Below are 25,103 nucleotides of genomic sequence, written 5' to 3'. Positions count from 1 at the left end.
AAAAAGGACTCAGCCAGCACGAATATACACATGGTAAATCTTGCCTTACTAATCTGCTACATTTTTTTTGAAAGGGCTAATAAACATGTGGCTAATAGTGAGCTAGTGGATGTAGTATACTTGGATTTTCAGTAGGTGTTTGAACTGCCCAAAGAGAGATTCCAGAGAAAATTAAAAAGTCAAAATAGGAGGCAATGTCCTATCGTGGACTGCAAACTGGTTAAAAAGAAGCAGAGGGCAGGACTAAATGGCCACTTTTTTCCCCAATGGAGAAGGGTAATCAGTGTAGTGCATCAGGACCAGTGTTTAATTTATTTAACATTTTTATATACCGATATTCATGTAAAAAAATTACATATCACTTCGGTTTACAGTATAACAGCAGCATGTACATAATGCTTTACATTAAACAAGGGATAAAATAACTTGGAGCGATGGAACTGGGAACAACAAAACTAATAAATGATAGGCTCTTTCATGGAGCCAGAGATTGACTGGCTGAAGATCTAAGTGTATAATGAGAAAGCTAAGGGTTAGGGTAAAGGTGCATGATTAAGATTGATTGTCTGCAGATTTGGAATGCTGGCCAGAGGGCTAGTCTGTTATGTAGGGTGATTTGCGAGAGATCATCTGCATAAATGAAAAGCTTGTTCGAATAGCCAAGTTTTGAGTCTCTTTTTAAAGGTGATCGGGCATTGTTCTAGCCGGAGTTCTGGTGGTAGAGAATTCCATTGCATATTATTATTTATTTATAAATAATCTGGAAAGGAGAACAAGAGGTGAAATTTGCAGATGACACAAAATGATTCCAAGTTATTAAATCATAAGCATATTGTGGAGGAGGACCTTGTGAGACTGAAAGAATGGGCAATTAAATGGCAGATGAAATTTAATGTGGATAAGTGCGAAATGATGCATATGGGGGAAAAGTAACCCAAACACAAATGTTAGTTCCATATTAAAAGTTACCACCCAGGTAAAGGACCTGTGTCATAGTGAATACTTTAAAATCCTCGGTTCGGTGTGTGGCAGTGATCAAAAATACAATCTTAGGAATTATTATATATATAGTTGTACTGCAAAAGGTACAGAGAAGGGCGACAAATTATTAAGGGGATGGAATGGCTCAGGAAGTTAATGCTGTTCAGCTTAAGGAAGGGGGGAGGGGGGGGGGAAGGTTATGATCAAGTCCATAAAATCATGAGTGGAACAGAATGGGTAAATGTAAATCAGTTATTTACACTCAAAAATACAAAGACTAGGTGGCACTTCCTGAACTTGGTAAGCAGCACATTCAAAACAAATTAATGAGAATTTTCTCCTAACACAATTAATCTCTGGAGTTCACTGCTAGAGGATGTGATTAAGGCAGTTAGCACATCTGGGTTTAAAAATGGCTTGGACAAGTTTCTGGAGTAGTCAAACTGTCAACCATTTCTTCTGACAACAGAATCTACAGCTTGATTGTGTGCCAAGTTGGGGAAAAATACTTTCTATGGTTTGTTTTAAATCTTCTGGTCAATTACCCTTAGCTTCTGCTTAAGGATATGTTTAAATGTTACCTGACAGATATTGGGAATTCCATCATATTCCACCACTTACGAGGAATTATTATTCTCCTCCAATCAAGAGATGACTGAGTAGGGGAAGGTGATCACGCGTGAGATGAATATTTTGCAAGAGACATCTGACTCAGAAGTGGTTAGACCTACTCTTATTGCCTCTTTTTTTTTTATTGGAACCTGACTGACTTTATTTTTTTTTTTACTTTTTAAGTTTTCCATTAATTTATACAAAGATCCACCCTTGCACAATGAAACATATAGGGTTTCAAAATAGTATCAGAGGAAAAAGAAACTTATGACCTGGATTGGCCACTGTTGGAAATAGGATACTGGGCTTGATGAACCCTCAAGTATGACAATTCTTGTTTTCTTAAAATTGTTTATTATATTCATAGAAAAAAAAAAGATGTTCACTTCCATGCTGAAGCTTTGACGAAAAAAAATGTGAGGGCTTATGAGGCAATGCCTGAGCAGGAATTCCCGCACTTGCTCAGTAAAACAAATGCTAAGAAAAGAGTCCGTACTGCCAGATATTAACCACATGTAATGGCTTAAGCCCTGATTATCAACTGAGGACACTTTATTGGGATTATCTTTACCATTAAAAAAATATACAGCATTGTATAATAGCTGTAATTTCAACATTGCCTACTTTTCACTGGTTACATTGGGGCCAATGTAATAAGACCCGCAGCAAAACAGGCACTAGTTATGTTATGTGCGAGGGTTTTGATCACCATGTGCAGCTGAAGCGGACACTTCCACGGGATGTAAAAAAAAAAAATTATGCAAATAATTTACGTGCAGAAATCTGGGCACATATGGAAAAATGCACGTACCGAAGCGTGGTACAGGGCCTACGTAATAATCTGCTGCATCCGCGCTCAAAACCCTCCTCAATCTGCACATAAAAACGAGTGAGCGAGCGAACAGGTCTCCCTATTAAGTGACAGTATGACCTGGAATATTTTTAATATTTCCAATAACTGTGCTGCAGAAAACATGACTCATGGGTGATAATTCATAACAATCTTGCCACTCTTCTGGCCATGTATCTGTCTGCCCAGGAAAGTGCCTACCTCTGATGCCATGAAAAACGCTTTGCTAAGCTGGCCACTCTGAAGTCGAGAGAGGTGTTCAGCCAGGCACTTATCAGGCCGCTCGTGTTCTTCTGCTCGTGGCAGAAAAATCTGTACCATCGGATGCCCAGAAAGGCGCCTAGCTTCCCTTGCCATTTCAGCGCTGAGCTAGGCGCTTAGTTGCTCGTAAATCTGCACAATCGGGCACCCAGACACGCGCCTAGCTAATCTTGCTGCTCAGGCGCTCTTCTGACCGTGTATCCGGTCGCTCGGGCATTGAAGTAGGCACTCAGCTGGTCGCAAATCTGGCTGCTCAGACGTCTAAAAGCGCCTAGGGAAGCACCTACCTAAGCTGGTTGTTCAGACACCCAGAAAAGCACCTAGCTAAGCTGGCCACTTAGACACCGAGATAGGCGCTCAGCAAAGTGGTTTTCAGGGCACTCAGATGCTGACATGGGGGGGGGGGGGGGGGCCGCCCTGAGTCGGCGCAGACACTGAATTCATGCATTAGAGCAGCTCCCTGCATTGCCTATGATTAGCTAATCGCCTCCTTTGCATGCCATTAGCATGCATTAATGCAGGAAAAACATGGGTCTGTAAGCACATTTGTACGCGCTTTTTTCCCAAGCACAAAACCCTTATTACATCCCCATATAGGGCTTTGTGCAGGAAAATGCATGTACAAACACAAACCTGCGGCAGCTTCAGTGCACCTTATTACATCGGCCTCATTGAAATGCTGCTGTTAGGTAACTGCTGTCTGTCATATGTTACATAGAAAAACACAAAGCTAAATAAAAACTGATATGGAGCAGCAACTTTTAAATGATGATTTTTTAAAATTTATATTCCATCTTTTGAGATACTTCAAAACAGATTACATTCAGGTACTGTATACATTTCCTTATTCCCAGAGGACTTATAATCAGAGAGCCTTTCAAACCTATATGTGCTATAGCATTTACATGCATAAGTGGATGTGCAGAGATTAATGCTATTATAAAGCAGAGTTGCTTACCTGTAGCAAGTGTTCTTCAAGGTCAGCAGGATGTTAGTCCTCACATATAGGTTACATCATCAGATGGAGCCAGATGCGGAAAACTTATCAGCATGCTCGATACCACACATCCATGTGGGTCACTCTTCAGTCTCATAACATAGAATTACGATGAAAAATAAAAACAGGAGAAACCCAACTCTGCAGGGTGGTGGGCGAGTTTCGTGAGGACTAACATCCTGCTGTCCTTGGAGAACACTGCAGTGCCCACTCCACTGCCAGCTGAACTCGACGCTCCAGCTCCTCCTCAAACGTTGCCAATGCCAGCACTGACTGGGAAGGAAGGAAGGGTGGCCAGATCTTCTTTGGACCCTCGAAGGGAATTAGCAACTGGCATCAGGACCAGTGGAGACAGCTGCATACCCCAGGCATCGATAGAGGACTGGTGCTCCTCGCCACAGTGTCGCTTTGGGGGCATCACAGTGAAAGCTGGTGCATTGACAGAGACCGGTGCCGATGTTTCTTGGTCTTCTCACGATGTGCAGCCCAGTCTTTTCCCTGGTGCTGAGGTCAAGGATGATGAACATGGCATCCTCAATCCAGAGATCTACCGAAGTCAGTCTCCGGTGGCCCTGTCCATGAGTGATTTTGATGGTACAGACAGTCTCATTGATGTTGATGGCGAGCTGTCCATCGGTGCGGTTCTGAGATCCTTAGGTGCCGATGCCAATGGGTTGCACTTCTTCAACCCGATGAGGTGCTCCATCTTGTCTAGCCGAAGTAGACGTCCCTTTGATGTCATCTGATTGTACAAGTGGCAACTCCGGATGTCATACGATGCCCCAAGCCGAGGATGCAGATGTCTTGCAGATCGGTGATAGACATGGTCTGCAGGCACTGGGGGCATTGGCAAAAACCGGTCATGGCCATGACAGAGCGAAACAAAAGGGCTAAAGGATGTAACGGCAGTGGCGGGTGTGGATGACCACCAGGTACCGAAGCCCCACCACCAAGGGGAATCTACCGCGAAAGAATACTTACCCAAAGATGTAAAAAACCCTGATTGGGGAACACTACAGGAAGGAACAGAGAGGGACCTGGCGATGGAAAGAAAACAAATCACGAAAATGCGAATAAAAGTTTTCCACTAGGCCAAAAAACTCCAAATTTTAAAGAGCTCAATCAACTGCGAGGCTCACAGCTCTGCGGAAAAGAAGAGACTGTGGATGTGGAGAATAAGGCATGCTGAGCACGTTCAGTATGCCTAGTCAACGTTTCTAGAAACTTTGACAAGTTTTCCGCATCAGGCTCCATCTGATGTCACCCATGTGTGAGGACTACCATCCTGCTAATCCTTGGAGAAAACAGTGTGGTTTGAGTCCAAAAGTACACATGTATGTCTCAGTGGGAGCACTGAGTGGAGAAGATAATCTTGCTAGTGGATGAAGAGAATTAATAAGTATTGCTCTGGGAAATTTTAGAACTGAAAAGGTTTTGGGGAAAGGTAAACTATTGTGGTATATTGTTTAGTCTGTGGGTATGTGTTATAAAAAGCAAGCCAAAAGATAGGAAACAGCTTAGAGTTTGTGTGTGTATCTTTTCCTCCCTCCCACCCCCCTTTGATATATAGGCAAGAGACACTTTCACTTTAAAAATCAAATAACCTTTTATCTAAAATACAGGATTACCCCAGCCCTTATCAAGAGTTTAATTATCCTGTTGTAGGTCACTACCAGATTAATAGTGAATATACCAATATATTTAAAGGATTCTTATTTACACATTCCTTCTCCCTTAGCAATCTAAACTTAACTAAGAATGCAACAAAATTAAGATGAAGGCAGCAATCTCTCTCTGGTTTTCTGGGCTACCATCCTATTATATAGTAGTCTCTGTAAGCACATACATATGTTTTCTTTTAATGTTCTCTTTATTAATATTTGCTATTTTTGATTGCATGATAACTTTTTATTTATAAATTCCAATATTAACAAATGGTTGATTCCACTGAGACTTTCCTGGAATACTGAAAACAGACTAACTGCTCTTAAAAGTTTGCTTTTTTCAGGTAAACCAATTTGTTTTATTTTTATGTTCCTTAATGCCCAAAAATTTAGCATACTTCACTGGCCCTGAAGGATCAGCGTTTTAGATTGCTTTTTTAAACTCAGTTGTAAGGATATTTCAGAAAATTTCCAAAAATATTTTTTGAAAATTTCTATTTATATGTATGCTGCAGTTCATGGATACGTTTTACAAAAAGGGTTAGAAAACTCAGTGGTAAAGGTTTTGAGATTCTGCTGCATATTTGCTTACAAGTATATATGCAAAAAACAAATTTGAAAAAAAAAATATATATCAAAATACATTTAAATATTTGTCTTGCTGCATTGCAATATCTTAAGATTGTAAATCAATGCGATGTACAATTAAGTAAAGCAGAAGTTGCTTACCTGTAACAGGTGTTCTCACAGGACAGCAGGATGTTAGTCCTCACATAAGGGTGACATCAGGATGGAGCCCAATCACGGAACACTTGTCAAAGTTTCTAGAACTTTGACTGGCACCTACTGGGCATGCCCAGCATGGCACTAACCCTGCATCCAGCAGGGGTCCCCCTTCAGTCTTATGTAATAGGTAAAGAGTGTGCGAAAAATAAAATAAGAAAACGTAAACGAACCCAACACCGCAGGGTGGTGGGTGGGTTTCGTGAGGACTAACATGCTGCTGTCCTGTGAGAACACTTGTTACAGGTAAGCAACTTCTGCTTTCTCACAGGACAAGCAGGATGGTAGTCCTCAAATATGGGTGAGTACCGAGCTGAGGATGACTGATGCATGCACCAAATGTACCTAAAGACATGCAAACAGGCACAACAACTGGGGTGTAATTTGGTTAGAGGGCATCCTGAACCCAACCGGGTCAATGGAAGGGTATTGGTACATTAAGTAGCAAATAGGTTGCACAAGACAGATTGGCCAAAGATGGAATCTTGTCTTCCAGCTTTATCTAAACAATAGTGGGCTGCAAAAGTATGGAGAGAACGCCAGGTAGCAGCCTTACAAATATCAGAAAGTGGCACCGATCGGAGGTGCGCTACTGATGTCGCCATGGCCCTAAGAGCGTGCCTTGACACGGTCTTCTAGCGGAATGCCTGCCTGTTGATAGCAAAAGGAAATACAGTCCGCTAACCAGGAGGAGAGAGAGTCTGCTTACCCACAGGTTGACCCAATTTGATGTAATCGAAGGAAACAATTGAGTGGATTTTCTGTGGGCGGCTGTGCGGTCTAGATAGAATGCTAGAGCGCGTTTACAGTCCATTGTATGCAGAGTCTGTTCTCCTGGGTTAGAATGGGGCCTGGGAAAAAAGGTAGGTAGTACGATAGATTGATATGAAACTCTGTTACTACCTTAGGCAAAAACTTAGGGTGAGTGCGGAGCACTACCTTGTCGTGCAGAAGTTTAATGTAAGGCGAATAGGTAACTAATGCCTGCAATTCACTAACTCTGCGAGCAGAAGTGATGACTAAGAGAAAAATCAGTTTCCATGTGAGGTGGCGAAGATCACAGGAATGGAGAGGCTCAAAACTGTGGTTTCATGAGCCATCCCATAACCAGGTTAAGGTCCCAAGAAGGGGCCGGAGGACGTAGTGGATGTTTTAGGTGGAGCAAGCTCTTCAGAAAGCGTGTTACAAGGGGTTGTACTGAAATAGGTACGTTCCCAACACCTTTATGGAAGGCAGCCACTGCACTGACATGCACTCTGATGGAGGAAGTTTTCAGACCTGACTCTGATAGGTGCCAGAGATAATCCAAAAACTTCGCTGTGGAACAAGTGAAAGGCTCGATAGACAGGGAATTACACCATAGTTGGAATCTGTTTCACTTGTAATAAGATTTTCTCGTGGAAGGCTTTCGTGAAGCTACCAAGACACGGGAAACCTGCTCTGAAAGGTTAAGAGGTTGAAGTATTAACCTTTTAACATCCAGGCAGTCAGAGACAGAGCCTGGAGGTTGGGGTGACATAGGCGCCCGTCATTCTGGGTGATCAGAAGCGGGTCCTTCCCCAGAGGAATGTGCCTGCGAATTGATAGGTCCTGCAGTATTGGGAACCACACCTGGCGTGGCCAGTGAGGGGCTATCAGGATCATCAGTCCCCTGTCCCTTCACAACTTCGAGAGTCTTGGAAATGAGTGGAAGTGGAGGGTATACATAAAGGAGACCGCTGGCCCATGAGAGGGAGAATGCGTCTCTTGGTTTTGAGTGTTGGCTGCGAGTGAGTAAAAATTCTCTACTTTGCGATTGTGGAAGGACGCAAAGATGTCTATTCGAGGGTAACTCCAACGGTGAAAGATTGAGTCTGCTAGCATGGGGTTGCGGGACCACTCGTGCGGTAGGAAAGTGCGACTCAACTTGTCTGCCAACACATTTTCCCACTCCCGACAAGTAGGTGGCCCTGAGGTACGTTGAGTGGGAAAGGGCCTCCGCCCATATCTGAGCAGCTTCCTGACACAGGAGGTAGGAGCCCGTTCCCCCTTGCTTGTTGATGTACCACATGGCCACCTGGTTGTCTGTTTGTATTAGGATGACCTTGTTGGTGAGGTGATCCCGAAAAACCCTGAGCGCATATCTGATAGCTCGGAGTTCTAGGAAATTTATTTGGTGTTTGGCTTCTCGTGGAGACCATAACCCTTGATTTGCAGATTTGCAACATGAGCTCTCCAGCCGATGTTGGAGGCATCTGTTAAGGTTATTTGAGTATCTGAAGCCTGAAAGGGAAGGCCTTTGAGAAGATTGGATAGAATTTTCCACCAAGCTAGCGACAAGCGGAGTTGATTGGTGACCTGGACAACAGTGCACACTGGCTGAGAAGAGTGAGTCCATTGTGATTTTAGTGTCCACTGCATGACTCATGGCGAGACGGGCCATTGGAGTTACATGCACCAAAGACACAATGTGTCCCAGCAAAACTAGGAAGTGACGAGCGTTGACTGTCGAGAGAGGAGTTGATGGGCGAGAGAACTAAGAATGAGAGCTCTGTCTGTAGGAAGAAAAGCTTTTGCTGTAAAGGTGTTCCAAGTCTGCCCCTATGAACGATAGGGTTTGAGATGGAATAAAGTTGGACTTTGGATAGTTGATTAGAAACCCTAGGTTGATCAGGGTATGCAAGGTGAGACGTCTGAGCAACCTGCTGAGTTGGAGCCCTGATCAACCAATCATTGAGATAGGGATAGACATGAACACCTTGAGTCCCGAGATGCTGCTTCTACTACAAGACACTCTGTGAAGACTCATGGCACAGAAGCTAGGCTGAATGGGAGCACTCGATATTGATAGTGCTTCGGGCCTACTAGGAATTGCAGGAATTTGCAATGAGAGAGTTATTGCTATGTGTGTGTGTAAGTGTCCTGAAGGTGTAGAGAGCAGAGCCAGTCTTCCCTTTGGAGAAGGAGACGTAGGGAACCCAAGGTCACCATCTTGAACTTTTCTCTTTGTGGGTACTTGTTTAATGCGCGAAGGTCCAGGATTGGGCGAACGCTGCCTGACTTTTTTGGGATTAGAAAGTTCCGGGAATAGAAACCCAGGCCCTGTTGGGAGTAGGGTACGGTTCTATTCTGGACTGGAGGAGGAGAGAGACTTCCTGATCCAAGAGCGTTGCATGGTCAGATGTTTCCCACGTCAGAGGTGGGGAGTCTGGCGGAAGGGAGAGAAAGTTGATGTGATAACCTTGAGTAACTATGGCAAGTACCCACTGGTCTGAGGTGATTGTCTGCCATATGTTGGAAAAATGGCACAATCGACCTCCCACTGGTATGTGCGATAGTGGGAGGCTGGTTGCTGCTCTGTAGGTAAGAGTCAAAAAACCAGATGCTGGACCTGGTTGAGTGGCTGCTTGCGATTTTTGGGGATGAGGTTGCCTTGACTGGCTTTTTTAATAAGGCTTAGTTGAGCGGCCTCTGTATGGTGGAGGATATGATTTCCTTTGGCGGTAGAAAGACCTTTTGGAATCTCTTCTGAATGGCTGTTTGGTGGGAAATTCAGAAGGTAACAGGGAGAGTTGGCGAAGAGTCTCATGGTGGTCTTTGAACTGTGCCACTGCTTCCTGTATCTTTTCTCCAAAAAGATTGTCCCCCAGGCAAGGCTAGTCTGACAGTCTGTCTTGTACTTCAGGTCTGAGGTCCGAAGACTTCAAGCCAGGCACATCTGTGTGCAGTAATACCTGCTGCTGAGACTCTGGAAGCGGTGTTAAAAACATCATACGCTGATCTTACTTCATGCTTGCCCGCTTCCAATCCTTTTTGAGCCAGGGCATGTAATTTATCCTGGAACTGTAAAGGCAAGGATTCAGCAAAGTCTTGTATTTGTTTGAAGAGGACCCTGTTGTACTGGGTCATGTAGACTTGATAGGAGGCAATGCGGGAGATAAGCATTGAGCCGTGAAAGACACATCGACCTATTGCATCCAGGAACTTTTGCTCTTTTCCTGGAGGAACTGAGGAATGTGGTTTAGAACGTCTGGCCTTCTTTTGGGCTGACTCAACGACCACTGAGTGATGCTCTAATTGAGTTTTCTGAAACCCTGCCATCGACTGAACCAGGTATGTGGCATCTGCTTTTTGGTTGACAGGTGCCACTGAACCAGGGTGTTCCCAATTTCTCTTGAGAAGATCCAAGATGACATCATGGATAGGGATAGATGTGATATCCTTAGGAGCATCAATAAATTGTAGAAGCTCCATCATCTGGAGTCTGGAATACTTTTCAGTTTGAAGATGGAAAGGGACCATCTCAGACATTTCTTTCACAAAGTTAATGAAGGACAAGTCCTCTGGAAGGGAATGCTTTCTTCCTTCAGGAGGCAGGTGGAGATGGTAGGTCCTCGGAATCTTGGGACGAATCATTGGTCCATGGATCATAGGGGTCATTCTCTAGCTCCCCTAGGATCTTCAGAGGGGAGGAATAAAGGTATCCCAGAAGGTCCTGCTTTAGGCACCAAAGGCATCGAGGGGGTCACCAGTGGTATTGATGGTGGCACCGAGGGCATCTATGGCCGGATCAGAGGCACCGATGGAATCGTTGAGATCGATGGCTGATACGGTGGCAGGACTCCCGATGGAGGAAGGAATAACTGATTCCCCTTCCTCTGTCGATGACAAGGGTATCTGGGAGGAGGGAACTGGGGCCACCAGTTCTCTTGGATCCATTGGTGGAAGAGCGGCAGAGTGCTTCCATTCGTGCCAGTAGCGGAGCCAAAGCTACTGGGACGGGATCGATGGCCGGTTCAGGAACTGGCACTGGTATCTTGAAGCCTTGCATCGCTCTGTCGATGGCCTCTTGGATCAGCCAATCCAATTCCTCACAGGAAACTGGAGCGTGGAGCCCCGGTCCCGGAGTAGGAGGCAGAGGCATAGCCGGAGGGACCACCATTGGAGGTGGAATCGTGGCTCCCAGCACCTGTCTAGGTGGGGACTGCTTTGGTGACCCAGACACAGAAAGGGGCAAGGCCTTTTCTGGGCGGGCTTTCTTCGTCGGTGGCTCAATCGATGTCGAGGATTTTCCTGCATCGATGGCTTGAGCCTTATGGTGTCGATGTCAGTGTTTTTCTTGACGATCTCCTCTGTGTCTTGACAACGGAGGAGGTAGACAGCTGTGGAGTCGTCTATGCAGGTCAGACAGCGGCCGCTGCTCGATACTGGCGTGATGTAGATGGCGTCAGTTCAGAGGATGTCGAGGCAATCAACGGAGTCGGCATTTGCGAGTGAAAAAAGTTCTATCTTCTCCATTCTAACCTTACGACTCTTTGGTGTCATTTGGGCACATGAGGTGCAAGTAAGGACATCGTGCTCGCGCCCTAAGCACATGACACAGACCATGTGAGGGTTTGTAATAGACATTGTGTGAGTACAGTCAGGGAACAGACGGAAACCAGACGCCATGGCCTCGACAAATTTAGCCGTGGTAAAGTTGATGGCCGGTAGGCCGCGAGGGTAAAACTCAACGGAAAGCGACCGGAGCTTGGTAAAAAAAAAAAAAAACCCTTACCGATGACCGCGGACATGATATATCGATAGGGGTCCCCTGTGGTGTATTAATTTAAGAAATATTTTTGAAGAAGTTCCGTGAGGAAAATCCCTGTCAGGAATCTATTGAGAGCTCCTTAACCCGCATGGTACTGCTGCGTGGAAAAAAGACTGAAGGGGAACCCCTGTTGGATGCAGGGTTAGTGCCATGCTGGGCATGCCTAGTAGGTGCCAGTCAAAGTTCTAGAAACTTTGACAAAAGTGTTCCGTGTTTGGGCTCCATCCTGATGTCACCCATACGTGAGGACTACCATCCTGCTTGTCCTGTGAGAATACAAATGATAAACCATGGTAGAATATAAAGGTGCTGGGCTGCAATCAATTATATGCATCTGATTTTGGGTTTTTTTCCTTCTTTCAATTTCACTTCTCACTTGATTAGCACTTTCATGTCTTCTCTCCCACTTCCTGTACTCTTTTCCTTCTACTTCCTCAATTCACAGCTTTTTTTTCTCCCCTCTAAAGTTACATCCCTTGCACACCTCCCGCAGTACACTACCTTCCTCTTCCCCCTGCAACTGGTTGTTTGTAGCAAGAGTCATTGTACCTAGAATCATGCAAGGCTGACAGACTTGAGTAACTGTTCTTGATGAATGGTTAACGGTGAGACATATTGCTTGGTCTATGAAATTCTACTGGTAAATACTTAACCTCTGAAGAAAGCTACTTGACAAATAGAATATTCTTGCACTGCATGTTTAATCTTCTCTTTTGGTCAGATATGCTGGTTCTACTATTACTACACTCTATGTGAACTGTAACAAAAAGATAAAAATCAATAAAGATAGTGCTTCTAAAATTAAATGGGAATTTGATATTAAAGATTTGCAATGGATTTAGTATTCTTTAATCTGCCACCTGAGCAAGGAAAGTAGCCATAGAGTCCACTGAAATGTCTTGGGTTTATGCCAAGACAAATTAGCCTCTTGGCTTTTCAGCTGCATTCAGTGAAATAATAGCAATTAATTCTGTACCATAAACGGCCTACAACATTAATATAATCTGATAAGAACTCATCTGTGAAATTGCTTGTTGGGGACATGAGAAATCACCACCTAAATATTAACTGAAAGCAAAAAAGTGTTTTTAAGCTTTGAATATAGAATACAATGCTCTTTTTATGCAGACTTACAACACAGGAAACTAACTCCACTATTTATCTACAGCACAAGCAAAGACACTTGTGGTACCTATGCTGACTTGACAAAATGGCTATATTGCCATTTTTCTTTGTATAGACTATTTAGAAGGATGAGATATGCATATTTAAACCTGGGCTCTCTACCAAAATTGCCAACTGCAAAGGGGGTTACAATCACATGGAGACCCATCAACAGGGAGTTACAACAATTCCCATTTACACAAGGTACTGAACAGCTTTTGTATAATTTCATTCAACATCTTGGAAAACATCTGAACTAGTAGGAAATGAAAAGCTCTAGTCCACTGTGCCAATTCACATTTCACCACAAAGAAAAACATTAATGACCAAGGTTCCTTTTTTCCAGATTATGTAGCTTGTAACTCTACTTATATGAAGTTCTAAAATAAATACTTGGCTCTCAAGGATAACCTGGTAGGGAAGATGCACAGTAAACTGATTATAGTTTGAGAATGTTTTATATACTTTATTAAGCAGATATTTAGTCTTACCTGATAATTTCCTTTCCTTCATTTCTGCTAAACCACTCCAGACACATGGGTTTATGCCATCCTACCAGCAGATAGAGAGCCAGAGATTTTTCAGTGACATCATTACTGCTATAAGAAGTGGTACAGCATAGACACTTGTTAAAGCAAAAGAGTGGTAAAACCCCCCAAAGAAAAATCCAACTACAAAAAAAACTTGAAAGGAAGAAACCTTCCAACAGCAAACCTCCTCTCAGGATGCCAACAGGGGAGAGGAGAAGAAATAGTATTAAAAAAAAAACCACACATGCAGAATTCTCAGGTTCTCTCCACAGAGAGAAACAAACTCTTCTATAAGACCCAAGAGGTTCTTAATCAAGAACAAGCAAAACTGCAGTCACAGACTTCCCAGGAGGGACTGGTCTAGCAGGATTCAAGGAAAAGTTTCTCCTTTCTTGTCTTCCTCCTAGACCAGTCCAGACATGGAAAAACGCCATTATTTTCTCCTCTCTCTCATATAAATATATTTTCTAACACACACACACACACACACTTTGAAGCTAACTCTCACTTACACATATGCTCATTCTTCTCTCTCTCTCCAGAAGCAGCAGCCTCCTCCTTAGGCATCATTTATTGTTAGGACACTCCCCCCCCCCCCCCTCCCTTGGGAAGGGGTCGTAGCCCCAGCCTTCAGCTGTGTGGCCTGGCTGATGCTGTTGTTGCTTCTTCTCTCAGGCCATATAGGCTGGCTGACACTGCTTCTGAATCCTGGTTTTCTTCCAGCCCCAGCCAATACTGCTGCTTTTTCTTTGGGCTACGTGGGCCTGGCAGACCCTCATCTGCCTTACTGCCTTTCTTCGGGCCCTGCAGGCCCAGCCAATTGTCCTGCTACTTCTTCAGGCCGTATTGCTGTCAGTGTTGCTCCACCTCCTTGGGTTCAGCCCCTGCTGCTTCTTATTATGCACACTCCAGCTGACGCTGCTGCTGCTTCTGCTTCTTCAGGCATGCTGGCTGAGCCTCTGCTGCTCTGCCTCCCCAAGTCCTATTTTGGAAGTAGAAGAGGACTGGCCGGTATAACCCAAAGAACAGAAACAGCAGGCCTGGGGCATTTGCTCCAGACCTGTGGCACTCTAGCTGGCCACTCTTGATCCTATATCAGAATTAGGCCATGGTGTTAACAAGCTACAGATAACTGGAAGATCAAGAGAACTCCAGACTTCATCCTTACCAGGTCCACATACCATGGCTAGTAGAGCCACCCTGAACAATTTTCAATAGGTTAGTCCTCTATTCTTAGCGTTCCAGCCTATGGACAGGCCATGAGAACAAAACAAAGAATTATGTTTTCCAACTAAGGCTGGATATGAGCATTGTTCTGCTGGAGCCCCCTCCCTTCCAGCAACTGAAGAATCTGCTGGCTTCAGAGTTCTTACGATTGTTGTCATATCCATGTGAGGAATGCCCCAGTCTATATTCTTCAAAAGGCACTCCCGACTAAGCTTCCATTCTCTGGGGTTCAACGTTTTCCTGAAAGGAAGCAAGCACAGACATTTTCTATTCCCACAATTTGGCTATTGAGAATTTTAGGAGATTCCTTTCTGTACTCTGTGATAGCAGGATCACCATCAAGCTCACAGTTCCCCCTTGCTTGTTTACATAAACCACCATTGTGGCATTGTGCAAGAGCACCTAAACAAAGTGATGGGCATCACCTTGGAAAGAGCCCAATGAGAGGGTTTTGAAATAGAAATGCTTTCCTAGAAAGCACAACCAAAGAAATCTCAGAGGTACAATGATGTGAGGAATTACTGTTTCCTCTCTGTCATGACAGAACAAAGCGTTTACAAATAGTGTGGAAACCAATCCAACCATGGACCTCTTTGATAGAGAATTGGGACATCTTTTTTGGAACCACACAATAGATGGAATACTGACCTTGATCCTGGGCTTTTACTGGAACTGGAACCCATGGCTTCCAGATGCTGGATACCTTCTTAGGTCACCGCTACTCTCGGAGTCTGACATGAAGGGGGGACATCTTAAAGGCGTTTAGAGATGGGAAAGGCAGTGAATATCAATTTAGAACATTGAGCAGGACCATTGGTCCAATGTGATGTGGGTCACCCCTGGTAAAGTTGCTGAAGATGACAGGCCTACAGGGACCATTTCTGAGAGGTCCTGCTATCATTGGTCCCAGAATTGTCATCCCTGGACTTATTGATCCACAAAGGACGGACTCCTTCCTCGATACTTAACTACTTTACCAGTTTGTATGTCCCTGCATCCTGGAAAGTAACTGATTTTTACTGACCTGGGAAGCAGATTTCTATCCTCTGGAATTTTCTGGAGCTTAGATTCTCCAGATCCATAAACAATTTCTCCAAACAGTACCTGACCCCTAAAAGGAGGCATGCTAAGACAGACCTTAGACACTGAACTCGCTGACTTTCCCAGCCAGAGAAAGAGGGATGGACAGCAAGAGCATCAGGAAGATATCCAACCCCCAGAAAGGAGACAGCAGCCAAAGGATTCTCTCCAGATCTTACCGTTCATCTCTTGGCTCAACTAGAACCCAAAGAAGAAACCCTGGAAGCCACTACCAGGAAGTTGAGGACTCAACTACGGACCAAATATGGGGAAGTCTCCGGAGCCAGAACTGGACAGCTTGCTCCTCTGTCGCGAGTGCTTACAAGACACATGACTTGTAAAAGCGGTGAATGAAGAGACAGTGAAACACTTTAAGATTGTCACACAGAAGCTATTATTCTTGTTCTCTAAGTCTTTTGATATTTTTTTTGATCATAGGCAACCTTTATAATTACTAACATGACATTTGTGCTTCACTTTTATATTTGTTTAATTAGCGCTATAAATTAGATAAAGAGATAAGGTATCAAAAAAAATTAGGTTACAAGGTTTTAAAAACCCATTCTTAGAGCAAACACAGGCTGCTAACACTGCAAATGTTCAAGAAAACATTTAATTAACATGGAATGTATATTGTTTTCAAGTCTTTCTACCCATCTTAGGGAGAAAAAAAAGAGCAATATTAAACTTTCAAATTTGTTTCAAGGTAAACGCTCTATTTTAACAACATGGAAGGATCAAGCTTCTCCATCGTATTTGGCAGTGGAGAAACACGATCCACCAGATGTTAGATGTGGAGTCCTTAGCAGCTAAGACATTTTTCATCTTAAAAACTAGATTCTTTATATGGGAACCATATCTGAGTAGGTTATCTGGAAGAGCTAGAAGCCTAGTTTTGAATTCTCTTTCTTAATCTCAGTGAAGTATTCTATGATTTGATGGGTGCTGTGAATTATTGGGAGGGAAGGGGTGGGGGGGGGGGGGGGAGATGGGGAAGATAGGTGAGCAATTTGGGGTGGGAAGTCGAGAGTACAAGAAACAGACTCTTGACTTGTACTTGATTGTATTTTTTTAACCTTAAGGGTAGCTCACCTAAAAGAGATAAAGGGGTTTTTGTTCTTTGTAAAAATATACAGTTTGTCTTGCTACACTGTTGTATTGATGGTTATCAAAACAATTATTTGAGGACGTTTATGTTTGTGCCTTGCGTGGCAACCTGCCTCTCCACAAGGTACCTTATTATTTAATGCTTAAGATTTGTATTTTATATCATTTGATAAAAGGCTTTTCTCTACAGCTGTCAGATATAAGTGTCTATTTTCAGAGAGCCACAACAAAATTGTTAACCTAAGAGCCAAAGATCCAGCTCTACCACGGAAGGCAACTCACAGGCTGTTGCACTAGGAGTAAAACTGGGAATGCTCCACCAGGGAAAAAATCCAAAATCCAGGGAGCCAAGAATCCTGCCGTACCAGTCCAGCACGCACCATCTGCTGGACACAAATATTGGCCTGTGCTGTACCGGGCAGAGATTATGTCAATGAAAAGTTGTTTCTCTGTCTCCATTTGCTAGCAGGATGGCATAAACTCACATGTCTGGACTGATCTAGCAGAATGACCACGAAAGTATGTTATAACATTGTGCTCGAACCTTGAACAAACCTCCCAAGTTTGTTACTGTAAATGAGATACTGTAGTCAAGTACCCTGTAATATCCTACAATACAATAAATAGAAAAAAAAAATTACTCAATAGCATTTACCGCTTGTTCTTGGCAGATCTGTGTTAATCGTTCCAGCTGTTCCTCTTGAATGCCTTTTGATTTTTCATACTGCTGAATAACCATTTCCATCTCCACTTTCACTGGGAGTACATAAGCTACAAAATACCAACAATAAGAATGTTTTAGCGTAAATCCAACCACAAATTTCTCATGATAATTGTTTTCTATTATATTCATACCACTAAGAAATTTTACTATATCTATAAAAATACACAACCATAACACATACAGGCTGACATTTTCTAACATTGCACATGTTTGCTGACAAATATGCGCATTACACCAGGAGACTGGGCATCTGAATGGCCAAAACGTAATGCAGAAGAGTGCAAAAGGATGCAAATAGGGAAAAATATTACCAGTTACAGGTATTCCACCCTGGATTAGGATCTTTAAGTCCTTATGGACAATATATTGAAATCTTCAGCTCACTGTGCAACAGTCAAAAAAGCAAATAGAATGCTAGGAATGATCCAAAAAGCAATAGAAAATATCATTGCCTCTGCATCAATCCGTGGTACGACCGTACTTTGAGTAATGCGTGATGTTCTGGTTGCCCCATTTAAAAAAAAAAAAAAAAAAAAAAAAAAGATAGTGGGATTAGAAAAGGTGCAGAGGATGATAATGGCTCCCGTATGAGAGGCTACACAGGCTCTTCAGCTTGGAGAAGAAGAATGCTGAGAAGGGACATAATGTAAGTTTATAAAATCACGAATGGGATGCAATGAATAAATAAAGGACTTATTTACCAAGAAACATGACGGCAGGAAAAAATCATATGGACCTATCTAGTCTGCTCATATTACCTTTTCAAATATGAAAACAAGGGGACACTGATATTAAAGCAAAAGATTTTTTTTATATACTTTATAATTCTTTAAAAATACATATAATTAAGAATATCTTGAAAGAGTAAATCTAAGATCATCAGATAAAGAAAAAGAATAATAGGAAAACAAATGTCATACAAAGATCAAGTCCACAAAATCTTGGAGGAGGAAATGTGTTTTTCCCTGTGGTTTGATCAATATTCAAACCACAGGGAAAAAACAAATTTGTCTAATAAATTATCAACCAGCAGACAGCCAAGACTTAATATATGAAATGCTATTCAAGTGGCAGCAGCAGAAAGTGCACATGAAAAGCCAGGCTGCACAATTTTATCACAAAAAAAATAAAAATAAAGAAAAAGCTGACTAGGATCAAAAAAAAAAACATTGGAAACCCCTTTATACTTATCAGAGCATTTACACTGAAATTTTAGAAAGAACAATGTACCCAATTGAAGAACTTTAGGTTTAAACAGGAAAAAAAAACCTGTTTATGCTTTTCCTCTCTGTTCAGAAAAGCATTACACCACGATGTCTAAAATATAATTTCAAAATCCAGTCTCATCTTTTTACCTGGACCTCGCTTAATATTGCCACAAGCTCAATGTGGTCAGGTTCCTACTGAGTTTATACTCAAACCTTTTTGGAGAACTCTGAATCAAATGTTATAGAATGAGCTACACATCTTAAGAACATAAGAACATGCCATACTGGGTCAGACCAAGGGTCCATCAAGCCCAGCATCCTGTTTCCAACAGTGGCCAACGCAGGCTAGAAGTACCAGGCAAGTACCCAAACACTAAGAAGATCCCCTGCTACTACTGATGCGAGTTATAGCAGAGGCCATTCCCTAACGGCCTAATTTTAAAAGGCCGGCACGCACCAATACTGGGAGGAACGCATGTGGCCAGGCCTCGCATGTGCCGAACGCATTTTCAAAGCATCGCAGCCACGCACGTATCTCCCGGTACGTGCGGAAGAATCCAATGCGAAAAAGGAGCGGGCCAGGCCAGGAAAGCGTCATTGGACACTAGAGATGTGAATCGGAACCAGAATCGGTTCGGATTTCAGTTCCGATTCACATCTCTATTGGACACTGTCTTGCTGAAGCGTGCGCCAGCAACTTACTACTGCTCTGGAGAGCAGGTAAGTTTTGAAATTTAAAAAAAAAAACAACCCCTAGTTAAAGGGGTTTTAGGGATCAGGGAAGATAGGGGAAAAGGCAGGCAGGGTAGGTATGGGGTGTAGAAAGGTCAATCCCATCCGCTCCTTTATTGGAGCGGACTGCGAGGGAACTGGGAAAGGCCCTCTCTCGTTGCCACGCGATTCATACAAAATTAGATTTACCCCTCCCCCCCCCCCTTACATGAGCGAATGTTTTAAAATCAGTGAGCACACGTGTGCGCACCGGTCTTAAAATTCACCTTTAAGTCAACTTGATTTATTGCAGTTAATGGATTTGCTATTTAACATCTCAATACCCCTTCCCCTTATACCCCCTGTCCCCAGATTGCAACACTGAGCAGGAATACTAAGGATAACCAGAGGAATACTAAGTATATCTTGTATTGTATGTTATAGAGCAAGACTTTAGCTGGGTTATGAAACAATATTTCAGGAACTTGGGCTCTCTATTTCATAGTCAAGTGATAAGAGTGTTTCCAGATATTGCAAAAACATCCCAGGAAAGGAGAGGGTTTCTTGCTTTGGGAAAGAAGGCTATTGCTCTTGGTGTTTCCTTTAAGCTTCGTTATCCTTGTAAAGGAGAAATGACTACTTACCTCATAATTTCCTTTTCTTTAATAAAGACAGGTTAATCCACACCAGTGGGATATGCAGCTCTACCAGAAGATGGAGACTGAGCAAAGTTGACCTCACAGTATATATTCCCCTGCACTCACATCAGCCCTCCAGTATTCTCTACAAAATCCAACTGTGGACAACTAAACAATACATGATCATAGCTATTAAAGACAACCATTCAAACAGTCAGATAACAGAAAAAGCAGAGATCGGACAAGGAGTGTAATATTACTAATCTAGGGACTGGATCTGACCACTTACCAGTAATCCCCGGAAACGCAGCCACTCAGGAGGACAATGGCACCACTATCCAGCATCCAAGGGCGGGAAGGTGAATTAACCTGTCTTCATTACAGAAAAGGAAATTATCAGGTTTTAGGTAGTAAATTCTCCTCTCTTAGTATTCAGACAGGTTAATCCACATGAGTAGAACATACAAAAGCTACTCCCGAATAGGGTGGGAGGCTGCCCACGATCTGAATACTGCACGCGTGAAGGCTGTGTCCTCCAGGCGATAATACATGGAAGTTGAATAAAAAAGACCACGTCACAACTCGGCAAATCTCGACAGGAGACAACCATCTAATCACTGCCTGAACCCTAGTGGAATGAGCCTTAACCTGGCTAGGCAACTGGTGCTCACCATCCACATATGCGGCCATAACCACCTCCATAATCCAGTGGGCTAGCATAGCCCACAACATCCACTCACCCTGTTTACTCCCACCGTGGAGTATAAACAGCCAATCTGTCTGAGAGGTTTAGCATTCTCCAATACCTCTTGATCCGCTTGACATCTAAGGTCCGTAACAGGCAAAATTCATCCACATCTCTCTCCCTGTACAGCGACTGGGTAAATGTATCATCGGGTCATGCTAGAGAGATAACGTTCCTGGATGGAATAAATGATAGCTTTATGGAGCAATTGGTTCAGGAACATTCGAGAGAGGGAGCATTTTTAGATCTAATTCTCAGTGGAGCACAGGACTTGGTGAGAGAGGTAACGGTGGTGGGGCCGCTTGGCAATAGTGATCATAATATGATCAAATTTGATTTAATTACTGGAAAAGGAACAGTGTGCAAATCCAAGGCTCTCGTGCTAAACTTTGATAAAATGAGAAAAATTGTTAGAAAAAACTGAAGGAGCAGCTACAAAAGTAAAAAATGTCCAAGAGGCGTGGTCATTGTTAAAAATACCATTCTAGAAACACGTACAGATGTATTCCACCACATTAAGAAAGGTGGAAAGAAGGCAAAACCGATTACCGGCATGGTTAAAAGGAGGTGAGGTGAAAGAAGCTATTTTAGCCAAAAGATCTTCATTCAAAATATGGAAACAAGGATCCAACAGAGAGAAAATAGGGTAAAGCAACAACATTAGCAAGTTAAATGCTAAGACATTGATAAGACAGGCTAAGAGGAGAATTTGAAAAGAAGTTGGCTGTAGAGGCAAAAACTCACAGTAAAACTTTTTTAAAATATATCCGAAGCAGAAAGCCTGTGAGGGAGTCCAGTTGGACCGTTAGATGATCGAGGGGTTTTTAAAGGGGCACTTAGAGAAGATAAGGCCATCGCGGAAAGATTAAGATGATTTCTTTGCTTTGGTGTTTACTGAAGAGGATGTTGGGATGGTACCCGTAATGGAGGTTTTCATGGGCAATGATTCAGATGGACTGAATCAAACTCAAGGTGAACCTAGAAGATGTGATAGACCTGATTGACAAACTGGAAGAGTAGTAAATCACCTGGACCGGATGGATACACCCCCAGAGTTCGAAGGAAACTAAAAAATTGAAATTTCAGACCTATTAGTAAAAATTTGTAACTTATCATTAAAATCATCCAATTTTACCTGAAGACTGGAGGATAGCAAATGTAACCCCAATATTTAAAAGGGCTCCAGGGGCGATCCGGGAAACTACAGACCGGTTAGCCTGACTTCAGTGCCAGGAAAAATAGTGGAAAGTGTTCTAAAACATCAAAATCACAGAACATATAGAAAGACATGGTTTAATGGAACAAAGTCAGCATGGCTTTACCCAGGGCAAGTCTTGCCTCACAAATCTACCACAGGACAGTGGGGCAAAAATGTCCTTTCTTTGATCCTTTCATTTCTTTTTTAAAACAATTCCCAGTAGGGAAATGCACTTCCACCATCTGCTGGAAATGGAGAATACTGGCAGGCTGATGTCAGTGTAGGGGTATATATACTGTGACATCAACTTTGCTCTGTCTCCATCTGCTGGTAGAGGTGCATAACCCACTGGTGTGAATTAACCTGTCTGAATGCTAAGAAATGTATTATTAGAATTGCCAATGAATATTTTTTGTCTCAGATCAATTGAAAGTTTTCCTCGACTCTAGGAGGACCCCAACTGAGTCTGTCACACTCAGTTGAGCCTAATGCTTATGTTATATAAGCTGTTCTTCATGTTAAGTTTTTTTCTTTTACTGATTATACCTTTTGTCCTGTAAAATTTTCACTTCTCTCTTATGTTGATGTTCAAGATGGATAGGGTATAATGTTACTAATCTGTTTTCTCTTGTTTCTTTTTTGACACTATTTTGAAACATTATCTGTTTCATCATGCAAGGGTATATCTTTGTATAAATTAATGGAAAACTTAATATAAAGTAAAAAAACAAAAACAGTCTGTCAAGATCCAATAAAAAAAGAGGCAATAAGAGTAGGTCTAACCACTTCTGAGTCAGATGTCTCTAGCAAAGTAGTCATATCCAATGGATGATATGAAAGAGGAGGTCGCACGTGATTACCTTCCCTTACTCTGTCATCTCTTTTGATTGGAGGAGAATAATAAATCCTCGCAATTGGTGGAATAGATTCTGGAACATCCAATATCGCAGTTAAGTAACTTTAAACATATCAAGCAGAAACTAAGAGTAATTGATCAGAAGATTTAAAACAAAACCATAGAAATATTTTTTCCCACACTATTTGTTCTTTAACCATGGGATGAATACTACCAGAGCATTTAAAATTGTTATCAGTTCTCGGTGGCTGATATAAAAGGACTTCTCTTCTAGTGATTACATTTGTGTGATCTACCATGTCAGATTTCATAAGATTACCAGGCAAATAATGGAGAGAACATTGGACACACAATCATATGTTAGCAATCAAAGGTGCCTCATAGAAGTAACTTTTCGATTTGCCAATGAACTTTAAAGCAAGGAGTAATGCTTCAATACTGAGACTTTTAAAGAAGGCTTTTGAACATCTCCATCTGAAATCAGGCAGCAGCTGTAAATATGTCAAACAGCTCAAGAGTTTGATTTTATATATCACAATGGGTCCCCCAACAGAGGCTATGTTTCACAAATAGCTGCATTGGAAGGACAGGCATACCACGAGGGCCTTAAGCACAGCATCTCCAGAGAAAACATTTCTTTTTCAAGAAAACATACTGAGAATAGCAAATCATCATAAAGGCACAACCAAATATCAGCAAATAAGGTTACAAAAGTGCAATAAAATGAGTACAGATACCTAACTGATAAGGCACAGTTTACATGCTGTGAGAGAAGGTAAAAAGATGCCAAGAATTGAAGTTGTAAAAGGTGTGAAACAACCAGTTGTGAGGGGAGGGGATGGTTAGCCAGAGTACAGGGAAAGTAACCAATCAGCATTGGGGGAAAGGGTCCATACCACGAGGAGTTACTAGTTAAGAGCACTGATATATTATTTTTAAAATGTATTAACCGCCTATCAACGTTTCTAGACAGTTTACAGTTAAAACATCCACAATTAAAACACATGAAAACACTACATTAAAACAAAGGCTCACTTATACACCATCATCGTACTACCTGAAATTTAAAGATCACGTGCACTTGACCATTCCCGACTTTCCGCACACAGCCTTCTACTCATCAGTATCAAACTGGATCTTCACCTTACTTCTCTGTTATATTAAAGGCCTGTTGAAAGAAAAAGGCCTTTACTAATTTTCTGAATTTTAAAAGCCCAGTTTCACTTGATAAGAACCTTGGTAGTAAATTCCAAAGAACACTACTCAATCTCTTTGTTGAAAACAGAAGGCATGTGTCCCTAGTTCGAAAATCCAGCACTGTTCATGCTAGACCAAAAGGGTTGAAAAATCACTTCCTCGAGGGGCTTGAGTGATCACTTCAAGAGCAAAAAATGTTAGATCTGTAATAGAATGATGCAGAATCCAATGGGAAACCAAGAGTGCCTCCTATTTAGAGCAACAAATACAAGACACGTCTTGTATTAACATCAGGTCCCCCACGAACATGCAGTGCACCACGGGGAGAGAGGCGGCCCCCCTAATGCCTGTGCTCTGGTCCTGAGGCGAGCGGCTCTGCTCACCGGCCGGTCAGTCACTATCCCAGGCCAACCAAGGCTCCATGGAGCTATGGTTTGATCCGTTTAGTGGGGATTCTGACTTAGAAGCATTCAGTAATAATCCCATAGATGGCAGCTTTGCCCCATTGGCTCCTGTGTTGTGAGTTTCCTGGTAGTTTTCACAACATAATACAGAGGGCATGGGCAACTAATGATGTAAACTACACCGGTAGTCATACAGTCTGAATGGGTATGAAGCACGCCATTTTTATTAGAAAACGGGTGAGGGAATGATGTACGTATGTCAAAAAATTGACAGTCTGCTCACTGGTTACATGGGAAGTGACCCTTGTGGTTGGTAAGGTTGTCTGAAGAAAACAAAGGATCAAAGAGGAAAGGACCAGAAGGTCCCATAGGTTCTTACCTCTCCAGAAAGCTAACCAGGGGTATTCAGGGAACACAGAGTGGGGATAATACCAACCAGCATTTGATACTGGTATATATATATATCTCTCTCATTGATTTGCCAGAGAAAGGTAAGATGCAAATAGGCATGTAGAAGCTGGAGTGGTTGAGAGAATAAAAGCAGGTCTCAGTTTATATACAAACACGTGCTTACAAGCCCTCTTAATGATACCA

At 42.6% G+C, this 25,103-nt stretch overlaps 1 protein-coding gene across 3 annotated transcripts in view; it reads right to left on the bottom strand.

Moving 5' to 3' along the window:
* TMEM266 (transmembrane protein 266) overlaps positions 1–25,103 on the bottom strand; it is a 122,432-nt gene that overhangs the window by 53,683 nt on the left and 43,646 nt on the right. For all 3 annotated transcript variants that reach the window (XM_029575023.1, XM_029575021.1, XM_029575024.1), the window contains one exon: positions 17,484–17,599. In XM_029575023.1, the coding sequence (XP_029430883.1) occupies positions 17,484–17,599 (116 nt within the window). The remainder of the gene's footprint in view (positions 1–17,483; positions 17,600–25,103) is intronic.

The sequence above is a fragment of the Rhinatrema bivittatum genome, chromosome 13 (assembly GCF_901001135.1).
Source record: "Rhinatrema bivittatum chromosome 13, aRhiBiv1.1, whole genome shotgun sequence".
NCBI lineage: Eukaryota > Metazoa > Chordata > Amphibia > Gymnophiona > Rhinatrematidae > Rhinatrema > Rhinatrema bivittatum.
Note: the sequence above shows the minus strand (reverse complement) of the source record. Positions and strands in the feature narration are given on the sequence as shown.